At 38.7% G+C, this 23494-nt stretch overlaps 1 protein-coding gene across 4 annotated transcripts; it reads left to right on the top strand.

Annotated features, from left to right (window-relative positions):
- Window positions 1-23060, top strand: LOC147164662 (alsin-like). 4 transcript variants are annotated; one of them, XR_015096760.1, is made up of 42 exons: window positions 1-216; window positions 636-783; window positions 1435-1595; window positions 2392-2616; window positions 2743-2933; window positions 3628-3660; window positions 3748-3921; window positions 4000-4112; window positions 4194-4429; window positions 4541-4613; window positions 4955-5112; window positions 6207-6345; window positions 6451-6547; window positions 6724-6801; window positions 7548-7775; window positions 8657-8828; window positions 8996-9191; window positions 9269-9334; window positions 9454-9616; window positions 9811-9942; window positions 11283-11411; window positions 12986-13009; window positions 13574-13644; window positions 13915-13981; window positions 14353-14531; window positions 14685-14750; window positions 14829-14927; window positions 15112-15276; window positions 16216-16327; window positions 16402-16479; window positions 16599-16735; window positions 17825-17980; window positions 18061-18175; window positions 18254-18411; window positions 18575-18673; window positions 18858-19040; window positions 20282-20327; window positions 20557-20618; window positions 20716-20865; window positions 20985-21081; window positions 21277-21372; window positions 21587-23060. XR_015096760.1 is itself a non-coding variant. In XM_086092044.1 (41 exons), exons 2-41 carry the CDS (start codon window positions 749-751, stop codon window positions 21313-21315), a joined length of 4899 nt encoding a protein of 1632 aa, XP_085948170.1. In that variant the 5' UTR covers window positions 1-216; window positions 636-748; the 3' UTR covers window positions 21316-23060. The 4 variants fall into 4 exon arrangements, 3 of the variants coding, with proteins under 3 accessions (XP_085948170.1, XP_085948169.1, XP_085948171.1); XM_086092044.1 differs by having other exon boundaries at window positions 17828-17980; window positions 21277-23060; XM_086092043.1 differs by having other exon boundaries at window positions 21277-23060.
- Window positions 23061-23494: the final 434 nt, after the last annotated feature.

Raw genomic sequence — 23494 nt, 5'->3', positions numbered from 1 at the left:
GGCTGCCCTAGTAGCCTGTTGCTCCCAACAACAACATTGCTGAACTCAGCTGTCACAACTTCTGCCTTCGACTCCGCTGCACTGATTGACATTTGAACAATTAACTCTCCTCGCCGGCTTTTACAACCACAGTCACACACGCTACTACGCCGGGTGGTTTGTTTTTCTTCTCATTAGAAACCGCTGCAACCTTGTACCGAGTTCACTTGACAGTTGGTAAGTTTTCACCGAAGAGTTAGCTTAGCTTTCCTAGCATTGTGCTAGTCAAGTGTCGGTATAATACTGAGCGAAACAAGGCTTGGTCTATAATACGAAAGAACAGTTTAGTAGACCAGTTTGCCTCGCTTGGAAGATGTCCGTGTATAGTTCAGCAAACATTTTTGAGGGTGATGTGATTTGATTCTTGTAGTCTTGCGTGTCAAAAAGTGAGTAATGCACAGTATTTGCACCAAACGTGCAGCAACTTGATGCATGTTTGGTGATAGTCCTGACATGTCAGTAATGGTAGTAGTACCTGTTTTATATAAAACCCCATATTATCTAAAATCATATTTCATAATGTGTTGTTTTCTGGTCATTTAAAACCTTTTCTGTATGAAATTATCTTTAAAAGCTGTACTGTGTATTTCCCATAGGCAACATACAGCTGCACACTGGCTGGCCATGATGCTGTTAAGACATGACAGAGGATTTCCACTTAAAACCAAACACACTGCACTAAAGATGTCTTTCCTGTCCTTTGGAGTGGATGGATACTGAAGTGATGGAGAACGAACAGCAGAGGTATGTATACACGAAATGTATTATTTACTTGCCTACATTTTTAAAATAAATAATAATCAATAACATGGATGGATGCCAATGATATTGCAATTATGCTGTTTACTCTGTGTATATTTTTGGGTTGAGAATTTGAGTTATGGGAGTAATGTATCTCTCAGTCAATGTACACACAGCTGGAGACCTTTTATCAGACAGCATCCCTGTGTTCAAAGATTCATGAATGAATTTGCACATTCTTTCCGTATTTACACAGGAAAGATAATGCTGGCGTTTTTAGAAGTTTGCATTTTTCCCTCCAAACACGGCTAAAACTATACACTATTGATCAGTTTGAATCTTAAACAGCCCTTAACTGCTTTTCTTACATAACTTTTGGTGGATCTTGTGTTCGTCTCCTAACACCACTTGACTGAACTCTTCTGTGTTACATAAAAGCACATGGCTAGAGTTAATCCTTTGAACTAAGGTATGCTGAGTTTGGAAATCCTGTGTTGCTGTTGTGCATTATGTTATCTAGTTCTTGTTGTTCAGTCATTTGCAGGTGTTGGCCTAATCCAATTGTAATTAATTACAATTGGATAAAAACAATTTTGGTCTCAAAGCTACTGCGGTTTGTCAGGCACAGTATATTAATACTAATTACATTTGTAGTCTTGCAGAAGAGCGGGCCGGCGCACCTCCAAAGCGAGGACTGCTCCACATTTGGCAGTCAGAGGGACCGAGTGAGTCGCTTAGCCCAGAAAGAGTGCTTCTGTCGCAGTGTGTTCTGCAGGTGGCCCTGGGAGAACATCACGGACTCCTGCTGGCACAGGGTAAGATTACGTTTCGATGAACTCATAAGCTCAATAAACTAAAATATCATGGAAAACATAACTTCAGAAATTATATAACTTATACATTAATCACATAGGAACACACTTTTCAGAGGACCAACTCCTACATAATTTTTATGTTCAACAAGCATTTTGTTTATTTTGTAACATTCAAATTTAATTTTAATTTTTTTATTAGCTGTAAATGACCATCTTTTAAATTACAAAAAAAGTACACTGTCTGTTGAATCTATACGACAGTTTCCCTTTTTGAATTCAACTACTGAAATAAAGTTTTCCATAATATAATTAGTTGAGATGTTCCTAAGTACACCATCAGTCATTTTTCAAGCATATGTGTATGATTGTAAGATACGTGTCGCCTTGTTACAAATCTTTGGTGCTCTTTGCAATATTGGTAACTACAATGTGATTTTTCAAGCATATTTCTATTAATGTAAAATCAGTGTAGCATTGTTTCATAGTATTGGTGATTTTATAGTACCACTTTATCTATAGTGTGTTTAAAAAAAAAAAAAAAAAAGAAATATATTTTTACAAGAAGTAGCCGAACTCTGTACTTGTATTGATTTATGCCTAAAAGTGTTCCCAATTCGAAAGACCAACAACAGGACTGCCCCCTCCATTAGTAACATGTAATTTACATAACTGCTGTTGTAAAAGGAAAACTGTAAATTGACTTCTGTTGATTGTGGATTCTCTTTATTACATATCACTTAGTAACCCACCCAAAATATTTTTTAGATAAACTCACTTTGTTGTCCCTCCCCTCCAGGTGGTCCCGTATATTCTTTTGGAGAGCTACTGTGGAGGGGGCTCAGCGTTCCGCCATCAGCTCCATTGTTGGAGGTCTCCCTGCGAGGGACGACCGTGATCCATGTGGCTTGTGGTGGTTTTCATTGCGGAGCGTTGAGCGAGCAGGGTGCCGTGTATATGTGGGGGGAGAATACTGCAGGACAGTGTGGGCCAACTGAGGGGGATTCAGACTCAAACGTGACTGGTTAGACATCACCACATGTTTGTTTGTTTTTTTTTTTTTGTTTTTTTTTTAAACATCAACCTCTTTGCTCAAACTGTCTCGCATAGCATATTTGAGGCTCTGCGTTTGACTCCCTGTTTGTGTTAGTTGCGGAACCATACCCTCTGGCTGTGGTAGACAACGAGGTGGTTCCTCCTGTGACGGTTCGGATCGTGGATCTGGCCTGCGGTCGGGAGCACAGTCTGGCGTTGTCAGCCCAGAACGAGCTGTGGACCTGGGGCAGTGGGTGCCAGCTCGGTCTAGTCACAAGCAACTTCCCCGTGTGGAAACCACAAAAGGTCACTTGATGCAACACTAAACTACAGATATAAGAAAGAGCTGTTAAAGTTTTCATGTGTCATCTATTTTCAATTAGTATCCTTTTATATACTTAAATTATAAATGATACTTTACAAAAAGATACAATAAGGACATAAGTCGTGTTAAAAAGGCCAACTGAGGGCTGTGCAGCAGCTAATCATATTGCAGTGGATGTGTGTTGCCTAGAATTCATGTGGGATTGATGTAGTCATTCTTTGCTCTTTTCAGAAGATAAAGAATACTGTACGGTATATGACTGTCTACAGTACGTGTTGCTGCATCGTTTGTGTTCAAATATTGGTTGCTTAAATGGTTGGTACACAGCCACATAGATGCTAATCATTGCCTATGTTAGCATTAGCCTTAAGCTAGCAGACGAAATGCCAGCTGTGTGGTTGTTTTTAATATAATTCTTGGTAATGTTTATTTTTAGTTTTGACAGTAAACTTAAAATGAGCATGCAGGCAGCAATTGTCTTTCAAGCCGAACAACAGCTTGTATCTCAAAGAACTCGTAAGTTATGTGGCTAGTATTTCAAGGCACCTCAGCAGAAAACCTGCGTAAGCAAACCACATACAGGAAGTCCTGAACAGAAATTCGAATCCAGAAACTCTTACTAGCCACTAGGCTGTTATTATAAATGATTAACGATGACATCATCTTCTGGTTTAGGTGGAGCACTTGTCAGGCAGGCATGTGATTCAGGTACATTCTCTTTCCCGTATATCGTCATCTAAACTTTCAAAATGAATGTTCTCGATTTTCCAGTATTGTGGTTGTTATGTCTAACAGGTGGCTTGTGGGGCCTACCACAGCTTGGCTCTGGTCCGTTGTTTACATCTACATAACACCAATACTCCGAAAGCACTAGAGAGGCGGCCATCAAAGCGGGACGAGCCTTTTGCTGTTGAAGATGCGCACTACTGTCCACTTGGGGTGGAGCTAACCGAAAGCATGAGAGCAGAGGTTGAAACTGATCAAGCACTTTATCCAAAATTCAGACGCATGCAGAAGCATTAAGTCTGCTGTGGTTGTAATTCTTAGACTTCAGCCAGAAGACGCTCCAGACAACAACAAAGGTTCCGGCCAGCTGGCATTGGACATGAATCTCAAGCTGATTTATGTCCATACCTCTACAGCATATCTGACAATAAAGAGTAAAGTATTGCAAAATGTTACATTCCTCTTACTTTCTCATCACTTTTTTTTCTCACTTCTGCTTTTATTCTGTGCCTCAGGAATGTTCCTCTGGCCGTTACGGAGAACGAGCCTGATGGACACGCTGACCCTCTAACCCAGACGGACAGCTGCACTACATCATACCCGTTGCCAGCCTCGGCAGATAAAAAGAAACCTGCTTTGACTAATGAGCTGGAGCTTCACAACCTCCTCCAGAAACTCTCTGGTCACTCATTAGAGATGCAACATAGCAGAAGGCTCGGTGATGCAGACTCACTGAGCAGTCACACCTCAGGTGGGTGGATAATAAAGTATGAAATATCATGAGAGTGATTTTGTTGTTTGTTCTCTCTGGTTTGCTAACCTTCCGTCTTTGCTAACTTTTTTAAATTTTTTTATTATCCAGATGATAGTTATGTTTCCTCAACTCCTTCTAATGATCTGCTACACACAAGTTGCGAAAATGATTTGACATTTAGGTAAGATGTGAACAAAAATGTTGACCTTTGCCTAAAGTACAGGGTGTCCCAAAAAATATTAACAAGATTTTAACAAGTTTTGTCTTCAAATTTAAAACAATATTCAAGTGTCTTAATGGAATTTCTGTGACATGCTTTTGTCAAAATGCCCCTTATTTGTTGAGCTTTGTATAATTGATTGTAAAATCTCTATGTGTGAATATGTTTTTTTAGCATGAAGCCTGTTTAGTTTCCCCAAAACATCTAGTGACTCAGATATTCATATTTTGTATGAAGTCAAATATTTTTGGGATTGTATTTGTGTTACACGTCATTCTTAATCTTCTGTCCAATTCCAACAGTGAAGTGGTCCGGTCCTCCTCTCTAGTGGCTTTGGAAGAGGATCCTCTGTGGAAGAAAAAAGTCATGCTGGAGCACAAGAGTTCCAGTCTGACGGACATTAACCAGAAAGGCAAAACAGGAAACAGGAGATTCTCCCTACCTGGAACACCCACCCAAGGTAGGTAATAGTAAGAGCAATCTGATTAACAATTCTAGCGAAATATCCATATTTGTTGTTTATAAATATATTTTTTAATTATGGTCAAGTTTTGTATGTTTTTTTTTTTGTGGACAGAACATGCAAACCAACACACTGTCACAGTGAGACAGTTCCGATTTTGTGTATACCCACAATAGTTTTTCAGTTCTTTGGTCTTTATTTAGTTCTATTTACCTTCTCTATCTGTGGCCCCTAATGGATTTTAGGACAGTTTGCAACAGTGTGAAGGATCAGCTGTTGTAGAGAAGCAGTGTCCCCTCATGCCTCTGCCCGCAAATTGACCGATCAGTAGCCTCTGCAGGGTCATGTGACTTAGCTTAGATGTGAAGGTGAGGAGTTCAAATATTTTTAGTGAGTCCAAAGTAGAGCTGCTGACCTGGGGTGGACCTCGAACACACTGCATGGATTATGCCATTGAGCCGACATGGGAAGACTTTGGTCAAATTTTGACTCCCTATTACTTCTGTTATGTTGTCGCCATCCTCACATTCTTCACTGTGATATCTGTGACATTGAGTGTGTGGCTTTTAAAGACCGATTAAAGGCTTATACAGCAAAAATAAGAGTGACTAATACTATACAAGACTGTAGCAGCTGCATTGAGCTGGCAAGATTATCATCATAATGGACATACAAAATAAGAGTGACTTGACCTGGGGTCTGCAACCTGCGGCTCACTGTGGATCTCTTAAAAAAAAAGTTGAAATTATTATTATTGTTTTTTACATCTTTATTTAAAAAAATGTCAGATAAAATGTTTAAATGAATGATTAAAAAAATAATAATAATTTAAAAAAATTAAGTTGACAGGTAAAGGAGATAGATGGATTTATTATTATTATTATTATTATTATATATTTTTGAATAGCATAAAATGTCCATGAAATTCCCCAAAATGAGAATTTAATTTAAAAGGCAGAAAGAAAGTGTTGAAAACCCCCCCCTTAAAATATCCCCAAACAAAAGATAAGAAAAAAAATACCATAAAATATTTTTGGAATTATAAAAGCTTCTATTCTCCATTGGCTCACACGCTTTTTTCCCCTCCTTAGCAACCACAAGGCGACAACAACATTGTGGAAGCAAGCCATCGTCTTTGTCACAAGATGTGTTTCCGTCCTTGGAGACGGAGGTGTGGAGCTGGGGCCGAGGGTCGGAGGGCCAACTGGGCCATGGAGATCAGTTGGCCAGGTCTGACTAGTTGCACAGAGCACATTTCCTTTCAAAAATAAGGATTCTGTCTGAGATGTATTCATTTAACATTGTGTGTGCGTGTGTGGGTGTGTTCGTTCCCAGACTCCAGCCTCTTTGTATTAAGTGTCTGACAGGCGAGGAAGTGATCAAAGTCGCCGCAGGATCACACCATTCACTGGCTCTCACCGCTCAGTGCCAGGTAAGTGTCACACTCGGAAGCTTAACTAATGCTTTCTCGTCACCCAAAACCTTAACCTTAGCTGGCACAACTTCTTCTTTTTTTCTCCTCACTCACAAAAAAAAAAAAAAAAGTTAAAACCAAAATTTTTTAAACATGCTGTACAACATTGCAGACAAAGCAAACTTTTATTGCAGGTCTACTCATGGGGCAGCAACATGTGTGGACAACTCGGTCACGTCAACAGTCCTGTTACTGTGCCGCAGCAGACTAAGGTATAATCAATATTTTTGATTTGATTAGTCATGTTTGAAAGAATTTTCCTATGCTGTTCTATTGCTATGCATTTTTACTCACATGTGTTAAATGTGTTTTTAAGTATTCATTGACTCATTCACTCCCAGCCATTTTCACTGAAGCTCCTTTTTTTTTTGGTAATCTTTTTTTTTTATGTCTTTGAAGAAATGCTATATGTCAATGCAGTAACTTGTCCTCTAATTAATTTACGTAAAGGGAAGTCAACTCAAAAATTATCCTTAAACAATGTATCTCAGTGGGCGGCCATTTTGCCACTTGCTGTCGACTGAAAATGACATCACAGTTGCTCAGGTAACAACCAATCACAGCTCAACATATGATTGCGAATGAATGTCACATGACCACGTTGAGATGTGAATGGTCGTTACCTGAGTAATGAGCAACTGTGAATATATTTTACAGTCGACAGGAAGTGACAAAATGGCCGCTCCCTGAGATGGATAAAAACAGGTTTTTGCTACTTTGCTCCACAAACCCAATATTAATCAGAATACCGTGTTTAGACAAGTGGGCTGCATAGAACATATTGTAAAGAAAATTTTTGGTTTGACTTCCTCTGAACAAATTGCATTGCATAATTTAATTGGCTGGTCCCTTATCTAGGGTAAACAACAAATGTCCGAAATATGGATTAAACATGGAAGATACTAAATATGCGCTTTTCTGTACTGCTTTCCTCTTTGCCCCCGGGTGGCCTCCGTAGCTGCCCGACGGTCTTCGTGCATGGGATGTGTCGGCGGGCCAGAGCCACTCCCTCCTCTTGGCTGACGGAGACGATGTCCAGCCCGTGCTGTTGTACTGCGGGCAGCAGCAAGAACCGAGGTCGAAGCAGAGTGAGACATCCAGCCCAAGGACCCGGTCATGCCAGCGGTCACCCAACAGGGCTGAAAGTTACACAGTCCGACCCACGTTGATGCCTTTTTGCATGGAGGTGTGTGGACTCAAAGAAATGTGCTAAACCTGGAATGTGCGGTTGTTGGCAGGAATGGGGAGTTTTCTTGGCAGTCTTGTGGATTTTGAATTACAGTAAAAAAAAATTAAAAAAAAGCTTTTTGAAAGCACGGAGGACTTTAATGCAGGTGTATGTGCATCGAACAGCATTCCCACATACGTTATTGGGATTTATATTTTCCACACTTTTTTTGCCGTGAAACAACTCCCACATAATACTTCCGATTTACACCGTTCAAAAAAAATCACGCCTCCCGGGGTATATATTGTCTGATTTCACATTACTTACAGTATTTGCACAATTTAACATTAAATATCAACTTTTGCCCATTAATTTTCATTGGGACAGACATTGAAATTTTGAGACCACATCATTGAAGTCCCACTTTCCACGGCCACTTCCATACATACAACTTAACTCAACTTTAAGTGCATTGTTCAGTAACCAGGAAGTCGCGGGTTCGGATCTCACCTTATACCAAATATATCCATGGCCATTATGCTAAGTGATAAACATGTATACCAACTAACTAACATATCAAGAAATGCATTATAATTTCACTGAAATGATGAAATGCATGCTAGCTTTCAGCATCAGATGACACTTTTCAAAATAAATACGCCATTAGCCATGAATTTGAACAAGTCGAGTTAGCTCAGTGCTTAGAGCAATTGCCTGCCACCACCACAGAGAACCTGCTTTCAAACCCCGCTTGGACTACAATTTGGTACTCAAGTAATTTATCTTTCAATTTACTTCATAAACATATGCATTAAAATCTTGGCATTCAACTTTTCATCAATTCTCTACACAATTTCCTTCCAGTTTGTTAATTGCGTTGATGATGTCTGTGTGCATAGATCGGTTACATCAGCAGCGTGTGCAGTGGTGGTCACAAGTGTGCGCTGCTGGCCAACCACAACATCTCGGGTCTTATCTTGGCCGTCCACGAGCTGGCTTCCATCGAGAAGAAGTTTTACTGCTGGTTGAGCAGCGTCAGGAAACTGCTTCTTATGCCCGTTTTCAACAAAGGTGAGTGAGTATCTGTCAAATAAATTGACCCTGTTGACCCTTGACAAAAGCCAGGAATGTTATTGAGACATCTGGGAACTGCTACAAGCCTAATGATGTTAACATATATCTTGTAATGATGATGATGATGCTGCTGTTATATCAAATGTGTTCATGTTTCCCCGCAGAAAATGCACGTCCATCCCTCGGTGAGCCCTGCACTCGTCTCTTCCTCTCCATCTACAAAACTTTTGTTCATCTGAGCATCCTCATTGGTCAACACTCGACGTCGCTCACCCATTTCCTGCACAGCGTGCTACGTCGAGATGTCGCTTCACTTCACCTGCTCACGCACACTCAGCACTTCCTTGACATCTATACCGAGTAAGGTCGACTTCTCGGCGCTTATTATATTGTGGAGTTGTATTGATTCTGTGTTTATTTTGTCTGTTTCCATGTAGGTATTGCAGCGCTGTAGGGGACTTCCAGGTCATGGGTGGATTTCAGTTGCTTCATAAACTCTCACTGTAATTCTCTTTATTTGATTATGATAGGCGTGTCATATTCATCAGTATGTACGGAGGGTTGTACATGTCACAAAACATACGAATGGATTCTCCACGTCTCTTGTGTGTATGTTGTCCAGTGAGTGTTTAGGTTCCAAGCAGACCAAACTTGCCCAACTTTCTGAACTGGACCCATCAGCAGTCAGTGGCGATGCCGATCTGGGTTCTTTGTTGTACTGGCCTATGCAGCAGCTCCTGCAGTACAGTCGAGTCCTGCTCGCATTGGAATCCTGCTATGACATGGTGAGGCTGAAGCCCTCTATTTTGCCGTCACACACAGATGTCAAGTCGAGTGTGTGTGTTTATGCCGGTTTGCTTGATAAATATGATCTTTCCTGTCTGATCAAGAATAACACGATTAATATCAGAATCATTTTTTCTATGGTACACATTCTGACATGTAAGCAACTACCAAATGTCTTTTTATTGCCCCCTAGCTTACAACAGAGTATCAGTCCCTCCATCAGAGCGGAATGAAGTACGAGCATCTCTCTGCGACACTACTGAGGAGGAAGAAGGAGGCTGAAGCCACTTTTCTCTTCTGGAAGACTCACTCCGGGAAAAACATGGTGATTACAACATGTCACTTTTTGAAATACATTTTAGTGCTAAAAAACTTAGTGGCCCCTTTCACGAGATAATGCTCAATTTTGACTGACAGGCACAAGACTCACATATTTTATTGTGATTTTTATTCTCCTCACTTTTTTGCAGAGAAACAGCTCCCACATAATACTTCCGATTTACACCGTTCAAATTTCAACTTCCTTCAAAAATTCACGCCTTCCGGGGTATTTATGGTCTGATTCCACATTACTCACAGTATTCGCACAATTTAACGTTAAATGTCAACTTTTCCCCATTCATTTTTTTTTTAATGGGATGGACAAGTTCTTCTTTCCACGCCCACTACCATACATACAACTGATCATCATCACCAGCTCTCTGATATTGCTCAGTGGCGCACTTGGTAAAGATGCATTGCCCAGTAACCAGTAATGGAGGGTACTGCATGCCTAGGTGGCGCTATCAAGTGATTTTATTTTTGTTTTTTGCATTTTTCCATCGTTATCATTCGTTCCACTTTTCCATCTAAATAAATGGAGGTTACTGCATGCTTAGGTGGCGCTATTGAGTGATATTTTTTTTTGGGGGGGGGGGCGGCATTTTTCCATTGGATATCATTAGTTCCATTTTTCCATCTAAATGAATGGAGGGTACTTTTAGATAACACTTTTCCATATACATTTCAACTTGCTTCAAAAATTCACGCCTCCCTGGTTCAAGTGTTCTTTTTATTCATTTATCTTTCAACTACAATTAATACTTTGTAATTTTCACATAATTTATCTTTCAATTTACTTCAAGAGAAATTGCCTGCCACCACCACGGAGAATCTGGGTTCAAACCCCGCTTGGACAACATTTTAGTACCGGTACTTAAGTAATTTATCTTTCACTTAACTTCATAAGCATATGCATTAAAATCTTAGCATTTACCTCTTAGCATTCAGCTATTAGCATTCAGCTTTCAGCATCCCCACACAATTTCTGCAGAAATTGCACTTAGTCTAGTTCATTAGTTACTCTTGTACATCTGACTTCAAAGATAATGATGATGAATTTTGACTGACACTGTAAGAGATGGGTGTTAATTTTATGGCGTCGGTTAAAGCCTCCTTTAAACTAGCAGTGTCTCTCAAGGGTGTGACTCAACATGTCAACCAGTGTTAGTGCACCGGTGTCACATGCCTGAAGTGGAATTAACATTATTTACTGACTTTTTCAAGTCATTAACATTCACAAATTAAATCAACACACATGCTTAACAATGGCAGAAAAGTAAAGCTTTTATCAGCGACATGCAGCTTAGCATGAATGCACACACAAATGCTTGACTGTGATTTCAGGAGGGTCTGCGTCTCCCACAGCGTCGCGTGTTATGTGAAAGCAGCAATCGAACCCTAACCCTGCAGGGCGCCGGACGCTTCTCCAACCACTGGTTCATACTGTTCAACGATGCGCTGGTTCACATACAGGTATACACGCAAACAAGAGTATGTGACATACTTGAGTAAGTCTTTGGCATACAGCCTAAACACCCTGCAGACTGAAATGTATCCTGAGAAAAATTAGCCCTGTTCCAATTTCACAAAGGTGGGTTGCATTCCAACCATTCGTAAAAGTTCGATCTTGACACGCAAGAGGAGTGCACAGTGATTCTCACTGTGTATAGTGAAACAATCACTGCCTAAGTATAGTTCATTTGTTTCTAACTTAAAATCAATACATTTTGGTTTAATCTGTAGAAGCTGTTTGTTTTAAAACGTTTTGTTTTAGGTACAATTTTCTATACTCTTTTTGAAGAACACTTGGGCCTATACAGTAGGTGTTGCTTGGTGTCAAAAGTTTTACAATCACTGCATTAGAAGGTTACAATAGAACACATTGTCTTCAATGCAGTTGTGCATATGAGGTTTTCAATGCAATACAAAACACGATGCATTATATCAGATATGTTAATAATTGAATTAGATGTCATTGTAAGTCGGAGTGTCTGTATCATCTTCTGATGCTTAGAAGGGCTATATGAAATGTAGAATTGAATTGAGAATGATCCCTAAATTGGGGTGGCAAACATTAAGCATAATTTCAAATCAAATTCAAATTGCAGGAAGTGGATTTGAAATTCCGTAAAATTTAAAGAAATTCATGATGCAGTGAATTTAACAATGAAACTGTATTTACCCCATAAATTTCATAGTTATAATACTTAAATATAATAAATGGTCAAGTCTAGTAATTTATTTGTATTAACATAAATAACATACTCAGATAAAACATAATTAGAATTGTAAAATTGTTTGATATGATTCTAGAACAGCACTTCATTTCCCACAATACCTTGCTTTAGCTAAGTCTTTAAAATGGCTGCCTGAACATTTTGTTTGGTGCACACTAGTGAATACACTCTCAGTCTCATTCTCTGATGGGTGATGAGAATAAGTTTCTCGAAATTGCTTTGAATTCAGTTCCACTTCCTGTCATTCAAATTCAATTCAACATGTCACTTCAAATGCAAATGTATCCATTGAATTGAATTGTATTCTGGTGTGTTCACAGCCCTGATGCTTAGCATAACATAGTCGTATAATATACAACTAACCTAAGCTACATTTGGTCGTCATAAAGAGCACAGCACTATATATAACAAGAGTTTAGAATACTCAGAAAGCAATTGATTTTCTCCATAGTTGATCAAGGGAATTTAGTCGGGAAAAAAAAAAGTAGAATATAGGGGGGATGTTACCATATTTCAGGAACTCAAACTTGTATACTACATTTATTATAGAGACTCATTCACAAAAATCCCAAATTCACCTTTGCAAGAAATTAGAATGTTACGGAAGAAATAATTAAACAAAATATTTAGATATATTTCTATACAGTATTTATGGATACACCTGTACATTGTGGATTGATTTCCTTTTGGACTCATAGAACGGTAGTTGTGTTATTTGAAGTGGATTATGAAATTGCATTGTACCTCAGCCACACATGTTAATGCAATCCAATGTATCCGTTCCATTTTTATTTTTTTTTACCCACTCAGCGCGCCGCTCCTCCAAAGAGCCTCGTAAGTATTACAGTATGTGATAGCAGTTCATCGAGGTCTGTGCTACAGCAGCATGGGTGGGCTGGTCTGTACGCAGTATTCACACACAGGATGTTGTGGGTCACTTATCTTAAAACAGGACTGTATAGAATTTTCAATGGACTGTTCAGTAAAAAAAAAAAAAGACGGAATGTTGTTTATCATAACATTAGATGTACTTAGTTGCACACAATTTTCTTAATTTTGGATTTGGTTGGTAATGAAACAAATAGTTCGTGTGTGTGTGTAAAACTGAATTCGCATTTAACATTTCATACGTCCTGGATTGAGATTTGTTTTGTGCATGAAACGCTGGTGACAAGCCTGGAGTGTTTGCATCAGAGGTGCCAATATGTACGTTTTTAGATATTGTAACACAAAGTCTGTCAAGCTCTTAAACTCACCGCTGCAGTGTGGCTGGCAAACTTCAAGTTCAATTTATTTCCCCTTGTCTCGTGATTTTCTCCCAGTTTTTTGTATTTATTTTTATTTTGATATGAGTGTGACAAATTCATCATGAAAAATAACCCATACGCCTCTTTCCAGTTCTCCACTCATCGTGTCTACCCTGTGAACCTTTTGTGGGTAAAACCACTTCCTGAAAACAACAGTGAATGGTAAGTTTGTGTTTGTATTTGATTTTATATGTTGTTACATGGATGTTAACTTTGTAGATGAAAACCTTTTATAGACAGATGATTGATGTCATCCATAAATAAGCGTTATGGATGAATTTCAGAGTATATACAGTAGGTCCACATAGCACATTCAAAATAAGTATATATTTGCTATCCAATAAAAACTAATTAAGCCTAATTAGCAATGCAAACAAAACACGACAGCAGAATGGGAACATTTCTACCATGATTTATTTGATGTGTCTTCAGCTATGCCATCAAAATGTCATGCCCAGAAGAGACCTTCATCCTGGTGGCCTCAACACCACAAGAGAAGGTATGTATGTTTTTTTCCATGTGTACTAATATTATCAGGAGTGCCTCACATAATGTGATGCGGCCATTGATAAATGAGTAAGTAAACATCATTTTACATACACAGTTGTACATACAAATAAAACAAATATGAGTGTGTTGTTGCATGAAAACTAGTACACAATTGCTATGTTTATATTGCAATGTTTTATTGTCTTGAATTTATACTTGTTTCCAATATATTCATTTGAATCACGTATTCAGTTCATGCTCAGGCTTTATCCGAGAAAGGCTCATTCACTCCCAAGCAAGGTTAAAAATAAACCGTTGTCTCATATGACTTTATGTCACTCAACATGCGTTTTTTGGGTTGTTTTTGCACTCACCCTGTAGAACAAGTGGCTGCATTTTCTTAATCAAGAGGTGGACCGGGTGCTGAGTGGAGGAGGTCAGGGTTCATCCCCAGGAATAACAGCAATGTCCCGCACGGCCTCCTATACATTCACGGGAGAGGGACGATTCAAGGACGCGCAGTATACTGGGAGCTGGCTGGCTGGACGAGTTCATGGCAGGTCAGAGAATCATGCCTGTGGTGGGCATTTGACACATTGAGCTGAGGAGAGGTTTGGTAACGAAAACTGAATTTGCTTATATTGTTTAAGTGACAATTCTGCTTATTTGTATTTGAAGTGACAAATATATATATATATGTTGTGTATTTACAGAGGAACAATGAGATGGCAGGATGGACGTACCTACACTGGGAACTTTAAAAATGGACTGGAGGATGGGCAAGTACATCATTAGTGCCGAACTAATGTGAAATAGCTCTCTAGATTTCTCTAATAGCCCGCCGGTTGTCCTTCCAGCTATGGCGAGTGCATGATTCCTGACAAACTGCTGAATAAAGCAGGTTGCTATCAGGGACACTGGCGGGATGGCAAGATACACGGCTTTGGCATCTACAGGTCAGTTTATTGTTTACTATTGAAAAGGCATGGAGGTGATCCCCCATTAACACTCTTTTTATTGCTTTATGCCAGTTCAAAAAAAAAATAAAAAAATAAACCACTATGGTGCATATTTGTATCTTGTTAGGTGCTATTAAGTTTGTTTCTATTATTGTTGAATTTTAAAAAAAATATTTTGAAGGTATGCTACCGGTGAGGTATACGAGGGCTGCTTCAGCGATGGCCAGCGTCACGGCTACGGAATGTTGCGCTCAGGCAAGCTGGACAAGACTTCTTCAGGCGTGTTCATTGGCCAGTGGGTCTGCGACAAGAGGAATGGATATGGCGTCTATGATGACATCACCAGGTCTGATAGTCTAGACATTTGCATACCGGATTTTGACATGCAACAAATAATTGACGTTAGTGGCAGTCTTGTATGAAACGTGACATACACGTATGTTCAAAGTAATTGCGTGTTTTTTTTAAATAAAAGTCAGTCAAAGGGCTGGTGTGTGTATAATTGATATCATGGTATGAATTGAATCCCTTTTCCTCGGTGGTTTATCTTGCGATATAAAGTGTAAAAATAGTAATGGAACAATTTCTGAATGGGTTATATTGCCACTTAGCAAAGCTGCAATAATTAACAAAAATATTAAAATAAATCAAAAAACAATCTCAATTTGAGATCATTTGTTGTCCAGATCTCAAAACGAAAGTTATGACTGTAACTGCGGTTTTATGAGTCCCGGACGACCGCCAGATAGCGGTGCTTCTGCGCATGCCCGAAGGAAATATTCAGTGCTTGAAGCACCGGCATCTGGAGGTCGGGAGGGACGAAATTGAACTCAAAATTAAAACTCAATCCAACACAATTAACATTGCTGATATGTTGAATAAATAATAAATACAGTGTTGTATAATGCAAAATATTGAATTATATGGCCAGCAGCACTTTTTCAAGAACACAAAAAGTTGATATTTTAAATTATACTGAACTTCAAGTAAAGGACATTTTCTGTAATACAAATTTAAAAAACGGTGAAAAGCTTAACAATTCTATTCATACAGTACATTTTTAAATGTTGCTAATTTAGAAAAAAAACTAAAAAAGCCTAACGGCATTTTTCTTCAATTTGTTCCCAATGCATTTGCTTAAAGTCACTGAAGCAATCCCCTTGGCTTTACATTTTTAAATACACTTATAACCACTTATATGTTTTTATTGTTAGAAATAGAATAATTGCAGTTGTATTGATGTCAACATATGACGGCCTCACTTGCTTTCCTTCATTTCTTCTAGAGGTGAGAAGTACATGGGAATGTGGCTGGACGATGAGAGGCACGGGAGCGCCGTGGTCGTGACTCAGCACGGTGTTTACTATGAAGGGAACTTCAGGGAAAACAAGATGAGTGTAAGTGTCCAATTGGATTGACTTCACTGTGACAAATGCATCGTTTTGATGATGCGGCATGTCCGGCCTCTCAGGGTCCCGGTTTGCTGGTATCAGACGATGACACTGCTTTCCATGGGGAGTTTTCCGAGGACTGGAGCGCCAACGGGAAGGTAGAAGACATCGCTTTCCTTTGTCAAATGCTTGCACTGCTTGGGTGGGATTTTTGACAGGTGCTTGTCAATTATTCCAGAGGTGCGACTGGAATATAATCATGTTCTTTTGCTCTCAGGGTGTTTTGTCCCTTGCAAATGGTGACACTTTAGAGGGCCATTTCAGTGGGGAGTGGAGCGCAGGCCTGAAAGTGGATGGAGTTTATACAAAACTTGCTGCTGATGAGATTGAAGACAAGGACAGAAAGAACTTTATGTGAGTTTTCAGTTGTAATTTTATTATATTCAGTGCACGTGTCAGCCAGTCTCTATCATCTTTTCCCATTAAAATTTGTTCCATCCTCCCAAAAGCATTTTTTTCCAAAGTAATAAATAGCATTCTATAATATTATACTTCATTAAAAAAAAAATCATATTAATTACAATTAAAAATAATTAAACTTTTTTTTTTTTTTTTAATGTCCGTCTTTTCCTCTCCCAAAAAAACCTCTATTTCTCATGAACATTTTCAAAATTCTTGCTGCGTTGTACAGATTTTCTTTTCTTTTTTTTTGTAATAAATCCTGTCACATTGCTACTGAAAGAGTTATACACCGTGACGCTGGTGCTTTTTGATTGCCCATCAACATCTTTTTTTTTTTTTTTTTGTGCTAAGCTGAACAGACTTATCAGCTGAAGCTCAAGCTATGTGGTAATTTTAAATGCTCATCATTTACTTTTTCTTCGCCAAACTGCGGCTCATTGTGAAATCAGTTTAGCTGAGTTCACTTCCACGGTCTAGGGCCTGTATCTTGAATCTTTGCTCACAAGTCAAAGCATAAATAGACCAAAACAAAGTCTCATATCGCGAAAGACTCGTAAGTCACCTCACTCATATCCCAAGGCACCACTGTAGTTCTATTGCACATTGAAACTTAAGTATAAGTAAAAACAGGATATTTTAATGTTTACATGCTAATATACTAGTCATGTATTTTAATGCTAGGTCGAATTTTCGGACAGTCTAGTAAGACTACTTTCACTCCTCTCATAATCTTATTTGAACTGGAGAGCAAATAGGAGCATTATGACTTTAGGCCACTTGGTGGCAGTAATGTGCTTCCAAGTGGCTGTTTTACTAGCCAACATAAATAAAGTTTAATATTAGACAATGAGTAAGAACAAAATAATTCAGTACCCTTCCACAATTGCACCTGCTTATGAATACTTGCATTAAGTGAGGCAACACATTGTGGGGGAGAAAACAAAACAATACTGATAACACCTTTTTAATAAATGTACTGTGTGGTGTTTTCCCTTCTTCTTTTTTTTTTTAAGTGTATTTTTCTGTTGCATCCACATGTAGCAGGTTGGGGCAGTACGTTGTGGCCGCAGATGAGAGGTGGGTGTGCGTTTTCGACGAATGCTGGCGGCGACTGGGCTCTGACGTTACCGGCAGAGGAGAGAGGACAACAGCCTGGGAGAACATTGCCGTTTCCATTTCAAGTGCACGTCGACACAGGTTGAGACACAATACAAACACAGATTTATATTTACACTTCTATTTAAGTTTTTGTTGTATTTCTTGGTTACTGCGTGTAGCCCGGACCTCAGCAGGTCTCAGAGCAAAGTGCTGGAGTGTTTGGAGTGTATTCCTCACCACGCGGATGCTGTCACCACCACAAGTTATGACAACATACGAAAATACCTCACTAAGGTGTTTTAATTATGTGCAAGGCATGCTTGTGTGTATATGTGAGCTTCTTTTTAGAGCTTTAGTGTGCATTCTTTTTAGGCATGTGAGACCCCGTTCCACCCTCTGGGCTGGCTGGTGGAGACGCTGGTGACCGTCTACAGGATGACCTACCTGGGTGTGGAGTCAAACCACCGGCTGCTCAGGGAGGCTGTGAAGGAGGTGCAGGCCTACATCAAACAATTGTACTCCATTGTCAGGTAGCACCATCATCCTGTTTTATTAAATGTTAGAAAAAGTCATATATAATGTATAGTCCTCAATATAAATGAGTTGGACCCCTTTGAGCGTCACAGAACAGATTGTGTTCACTGTGCACCAAACTGCAGTATTTGTAATCGTCACGTTGTCTTTGTATTTCAGGTTCCTGTTTCCTGGGTTACCAGATGATGGCAGTGTCCTACCAGATACTCCCATTTCTCCATGTAGGATCAGATACAGCTCATATGCAGAAGAGCCAAGGTGGGTGTACCTTGATGACCACACATGCACACGCAGTGTGACAGCTGGCAATATTTGGCTCCAAATTTTTCCAAATATTTACAGGCCTGCCATACAAATGGGTTCATTTATAAAATTGCGGCATGTGCTCCAAAATTGTTAACGTGTTTATGTGAAGCCCTGACTCCCGGTTCTCCTTCCTCAGCTTTGTCTTTGTAGTGAGCTGCTCTACTCTGCTCCTCCCACTGCTGCTCCCTCAACTCTATCAACCTCTCTTCGTGTTGTACTGCCTTCACGACGAACAACAGGAGGCGCAGTACTGGGACCGCATCATCAGGCTCAACAAGCAGCCCGATCAGTCCCTGCTCAGCTTCCTGGGCGTTCAGCAGTGAGTGTTCAGCAACATCAATCGTCATATTGGTTGTCACGTATGGACTCGTGGGTTGTGGCTTTTTTAATTGTAATTTTGCATACCGCATACATACACATTTTCACCGACCCGCTCACTCCACCAGCGAAAGGCAGTTTGCAACTACGGAGTACTGTCCAACCTAAGACACACTTAGGACCGCCCCTACATTTGAAGAACATGTAATGATGCATTTCATGCTGACAGTGTCTGCAGCATGAAATAAATATGAGAGTAGAGGCTTTTGTATTTATTGATTGACATTTATTTCTATTTATATATTTAGTTCCACTTTTTTGTTGTTGAATTTTTGTTTTTATTTATCTTTATTTATATATATATTTGTTGTTGTTTTTATTTCCATTTATTTTTATTTTTTAGTATTCCATTTTTTAATTATATTTTTATATCCGTGTTTTGAGATTTATTTATTTTATATTGTGGCATTTTTGGTCCTCCATATATGTATTATTAAACAACAATTAGCCTATACTAAACGGTTAGCAATCACGATTAGCATTAGCGCACTAGCGATTACCATTTAAGGTAAACTAACATTTAGTGCACGCATACACCATTATACCTACATTACACATGTAATAGTGTCCTACAAGTCATTTACAGACGATGCTTCAACATTATTCCATGAATAAACAAGGGTAGAGCTAGCAGTTTGCTACATGAGGTCAATAACTTCCTGTCGATGTCTTCTTCTGGGCATGTTTAGTGCACGACTGCCTAAACGAACACCTAAAACCGAGTGGCAAGTTACATTTTGTAATAATTACAGCCCAAGTGTTTTTAGGATGTTCAAAACTTACTTTCCTGTGTTTTGGGGAATCTTAATGTGCTGTATTGTCTTTAATAAAAACCCATTAACTAAGTAAGTCAGTGTTTTTAAGCAAACAAATAACATTCGCCATCATTCCAATAATGCTTGCAGTGTATAAATAAAGTCAACTTTTTTTCCCCAGCCCTACAATTTTTGTCACACCCCTACTTTTGAGTGTATCTGTTGTACATACCGTAAATTTATAATTTACCAAAATTGTAAAAGGCTAACAGGACTAAAAACTGAACGTAAAAGTGCCAAGATAATACATATATGGCAAAATGAATTACATTTAAGTTTTAATTATTTTATTGGTTCTCATTAGCAGTGCATGTGTACTGTACATATACAGTGTATGATCGTCTTTTTTTTTTTGGATAACTTACAGAAAGTTCTGGCCAAAGTGGATGTGTGTTCTCGGGGAGAAAAAACAGGTCAGTTATTTGTCATGGACTGATTCCAGTCACTTCTGATATTCAGTCACACAAGAGATATATGACCAAATTGTTTCATGATTTAAACTTCATAACAAGCATTTATTTGTCTGAAATCTGTATGTCCATGCACGTGTCTGTAAATTACTTTCGAAGAAGCTGAACTCTTCTCGCTGACAGAAATTGTCAGATAAAGACAAAAGATTGCTTGTTTCATTTCACCTTCCAGATTGTATCCAGCAGCAAAGACGTCAGCTTTGGCAGCGCTGTCGAGACACTCCAACAAATCAGGTAGCTTTTATTTACCTCCTAAATTGGGCGCATGTTCACAAAAACTGATGCTAGCCTGGCACCTTATGCCCCCCCCCCCCCCCCGACACGCTCGCAGCACCACGTTCACCCCCTCGGATAAACTCCTGGTCATCCAGAATACTTTTGAGGAGTTGACCCAGGAAATCAAACCCATGCAGGACGGCGACTTCCTGTGGTGCATGGATGACCTGCTCCCTCTCTTCCTTTACATTGTGCTCAGGGCGAGGTACACACACACACACACACATAAGAGGATGCCGTGGATAGAGCTTAATACATTCATGCGATCATGTCAGTTTGGAAAAGTGCTGTTTTATCCGCCATCGTGCGTATTCTGTTCATTAGGATCCGAAACCTGGGAGCTGAAGTGAGTCTGATAGAAGACTTGATGGATCCTAACGTTCAGCATGGAGAGCTGGGACTGATGTTTACCACTTTGAAGGTGAGCAACAGCTACTTCTTTATGTTCCAGTGGTCTGGAGATAACGCGGCTTAAAGTAGTGCTATGGCGCGCTGCTCACGGCATCTAGATTGCAGTACCGTGATGAGTGGCCAGGCAAATAATGTAAAATAAATGATTTCAGAATCATAAATGTGACCTTATTCTAATATAATGTGACCTCTGTTTGTGTGGCAGGCCTGCTACATGCAGATCCAGCTGGAGTCAACAATATAGCAGTAAACAGGACACACTGAAGCCCCAGTTCAAGCTACTATCCAGTACTACTAACAAGTAATACTTTTTTAAAATCTTTTTTTTTTGTTTTTTTTAAACAAAGGGATCACTTTGTAGCTCTTGCTTGAACACAAACATACGCGCACAAACGTCTCAGGGATTTTTTTTGTGAATGGGAGAAAGACAAAAAGACCATTACTACTGATAATTAGATTTTTGTGCATGTTGTAGCAGTCAACATCTATTTTTTTTCTTTTTTCTTTTTTTTTAGCATTTCACTGGATGGAAACTATCGCCGCTGTTGGGCAGAATTCTCGCATATCCAAAATCACTCATTTTAAGGAGTAAAAAAAAACAAAACTGTTTTGATGTACTTAAACTTACCAACCATTATTCAATATTGCAAAAACAAAACAACCAAAAACATCTAGAGTTTCAATCTTGAGGCAACTGAAGGCCGCACGGCTCCTGCAGAGTGAATGAAGAGGCGGTGTTTTACAAAACTTTCCAGAAAGAGTTCAAAAGTTAATAGATTTTGTTCTTAAGCTATTTTCAAAACTTTAAATTTGTTTATAATTTGTAAAAAATAATAGTAAATAAAATATAATGATAATAATAACTGACTACTTGGGGACAGACCAATAATATTGATTTGTTAAAAAATATGTAATGACCATATTTGGACATTGAGCTTTCCGTATGACAACGATGATGTACAGGTGCAAACCAAATGAATTGTATTGTAGAAAAGTTCATTTATTTAAGTAGTTCAATTCAAAAAGTGAAACTTTTTTTCAGCGATTCATTAAACACAAAAATGGACAATCCTTTTCAGAATGCTATAAATAATAAACAATTGTTCTTATGTCATATTGTAATTCATCAAGCTGGTGAATTTAACTTTTTGGATTGAACAACTGCAATAAATCGTGTTTTTCACAATATGCAAAATAATTGTGGAATAAGCACAGCATAAAGATATAAATGCTTACTAAGGGAACTCGTACTGTATAATCCTCTTTCAGGTTTTAATTAATGATGATTCAATGAACTGTCGGTTGAACGCATTTCATGCAATTGGTTTGCATTTTTTGTGTCGCTATCTTTTCATGGACTACTACTGTGCTTTTGCAAATGAACAAAATCAGCACTTTTTCACCTCGTTAACGTGCAATTGTCGTTTGTTACACAACCTATGAGCTGCATCAAGTATTTACCAAGTATGCGTCACATTTCACTGTTGAATGTACTGTAAAATAATATTTTAATACTCTACACGCAAGTCATCTTCTGTATATGTTACATTTACATTTGCGCACTTACTCCATTTTTCAAACACACAAAATACATTCCAGGGATCATCACGAGTTTGTATGTCAATGTACTTGAATGCACAGTAATAATGCACGTGTCATGTATCACACCTATCACGCTCACAAGTCCACACACATTTCAAATGTGCTAGACTGTACAGTGTTCATCGGATTATTTTTAGCATATCGTCATACAAAATGTAGTAAACGAGAACAATCCATTGTCGCTAGAGAAATAAAGAATTTGTATTTGTCAAAAAATATGTCCTAAATGAGCAATGAATAGGATTGATAGTATACTTGAGATGATTATTTTTGTAAAAGCAGATTTAACAATGTAAAGTGTTTGTAATGTTGCTAAAGCACACTAACACTTTTAACATTACAAATGTGTGGCTTGTGATTGACACCTTAATTAAATGATTCATGTGATTTTTGCATTCGTGTCGACTTTTTATTGTTAACATAATTTTAGGATGAACATAACTTTAAATACATTTATATAATAAGAAATTGAACTACAATATTCATAAGAAAACAGCTGATGCATGTCAAAACAAAAATAATTGAGTCAGTGTTAAGTCATATTTTTATTGTGATGGCCCCCTGAGGCTAGATTAAAAAGGCACCGTTTTTGCGCCTCGACTAGCTCCTCAGTCAGAAGACAAAAAAGACAAAAGTAAAACAAAACATTTTCAACCACAGAGTGCCACAACTCCCAAAACATTACGATGGGCCTTTACAAAACTGTTTTCATAGCCAGAAAAAAAGCCTCATTTGTCAAATCATTTATCACGTTTCAAAATATGTGACAACAAAAAGTGCTAGATTTAGCTCATGTAACATTCATGGTTTTACAACACTTT

The sequence above is a fragment of the Leptonotus elevatus genome, chromosome 12 (genome assembly GCF_054856555.1).
Source record: "Leptonotus elevatus isolate MCC_2025b chromosome 12, RoL_Lele_1.0, whole genome shotgun sequence".
NCBI lineage: Eukaryota > Metazoa > Chordata > Actinopteri > Syngnathiformes > Syngnathidae > Leptonotus > Leptonotus elevatus.
The sequence above is the reverse complement of the archived record's forward strand: the minus strand, read 5'-3'. Positions and strand labels throughout refer to the sequence as shown.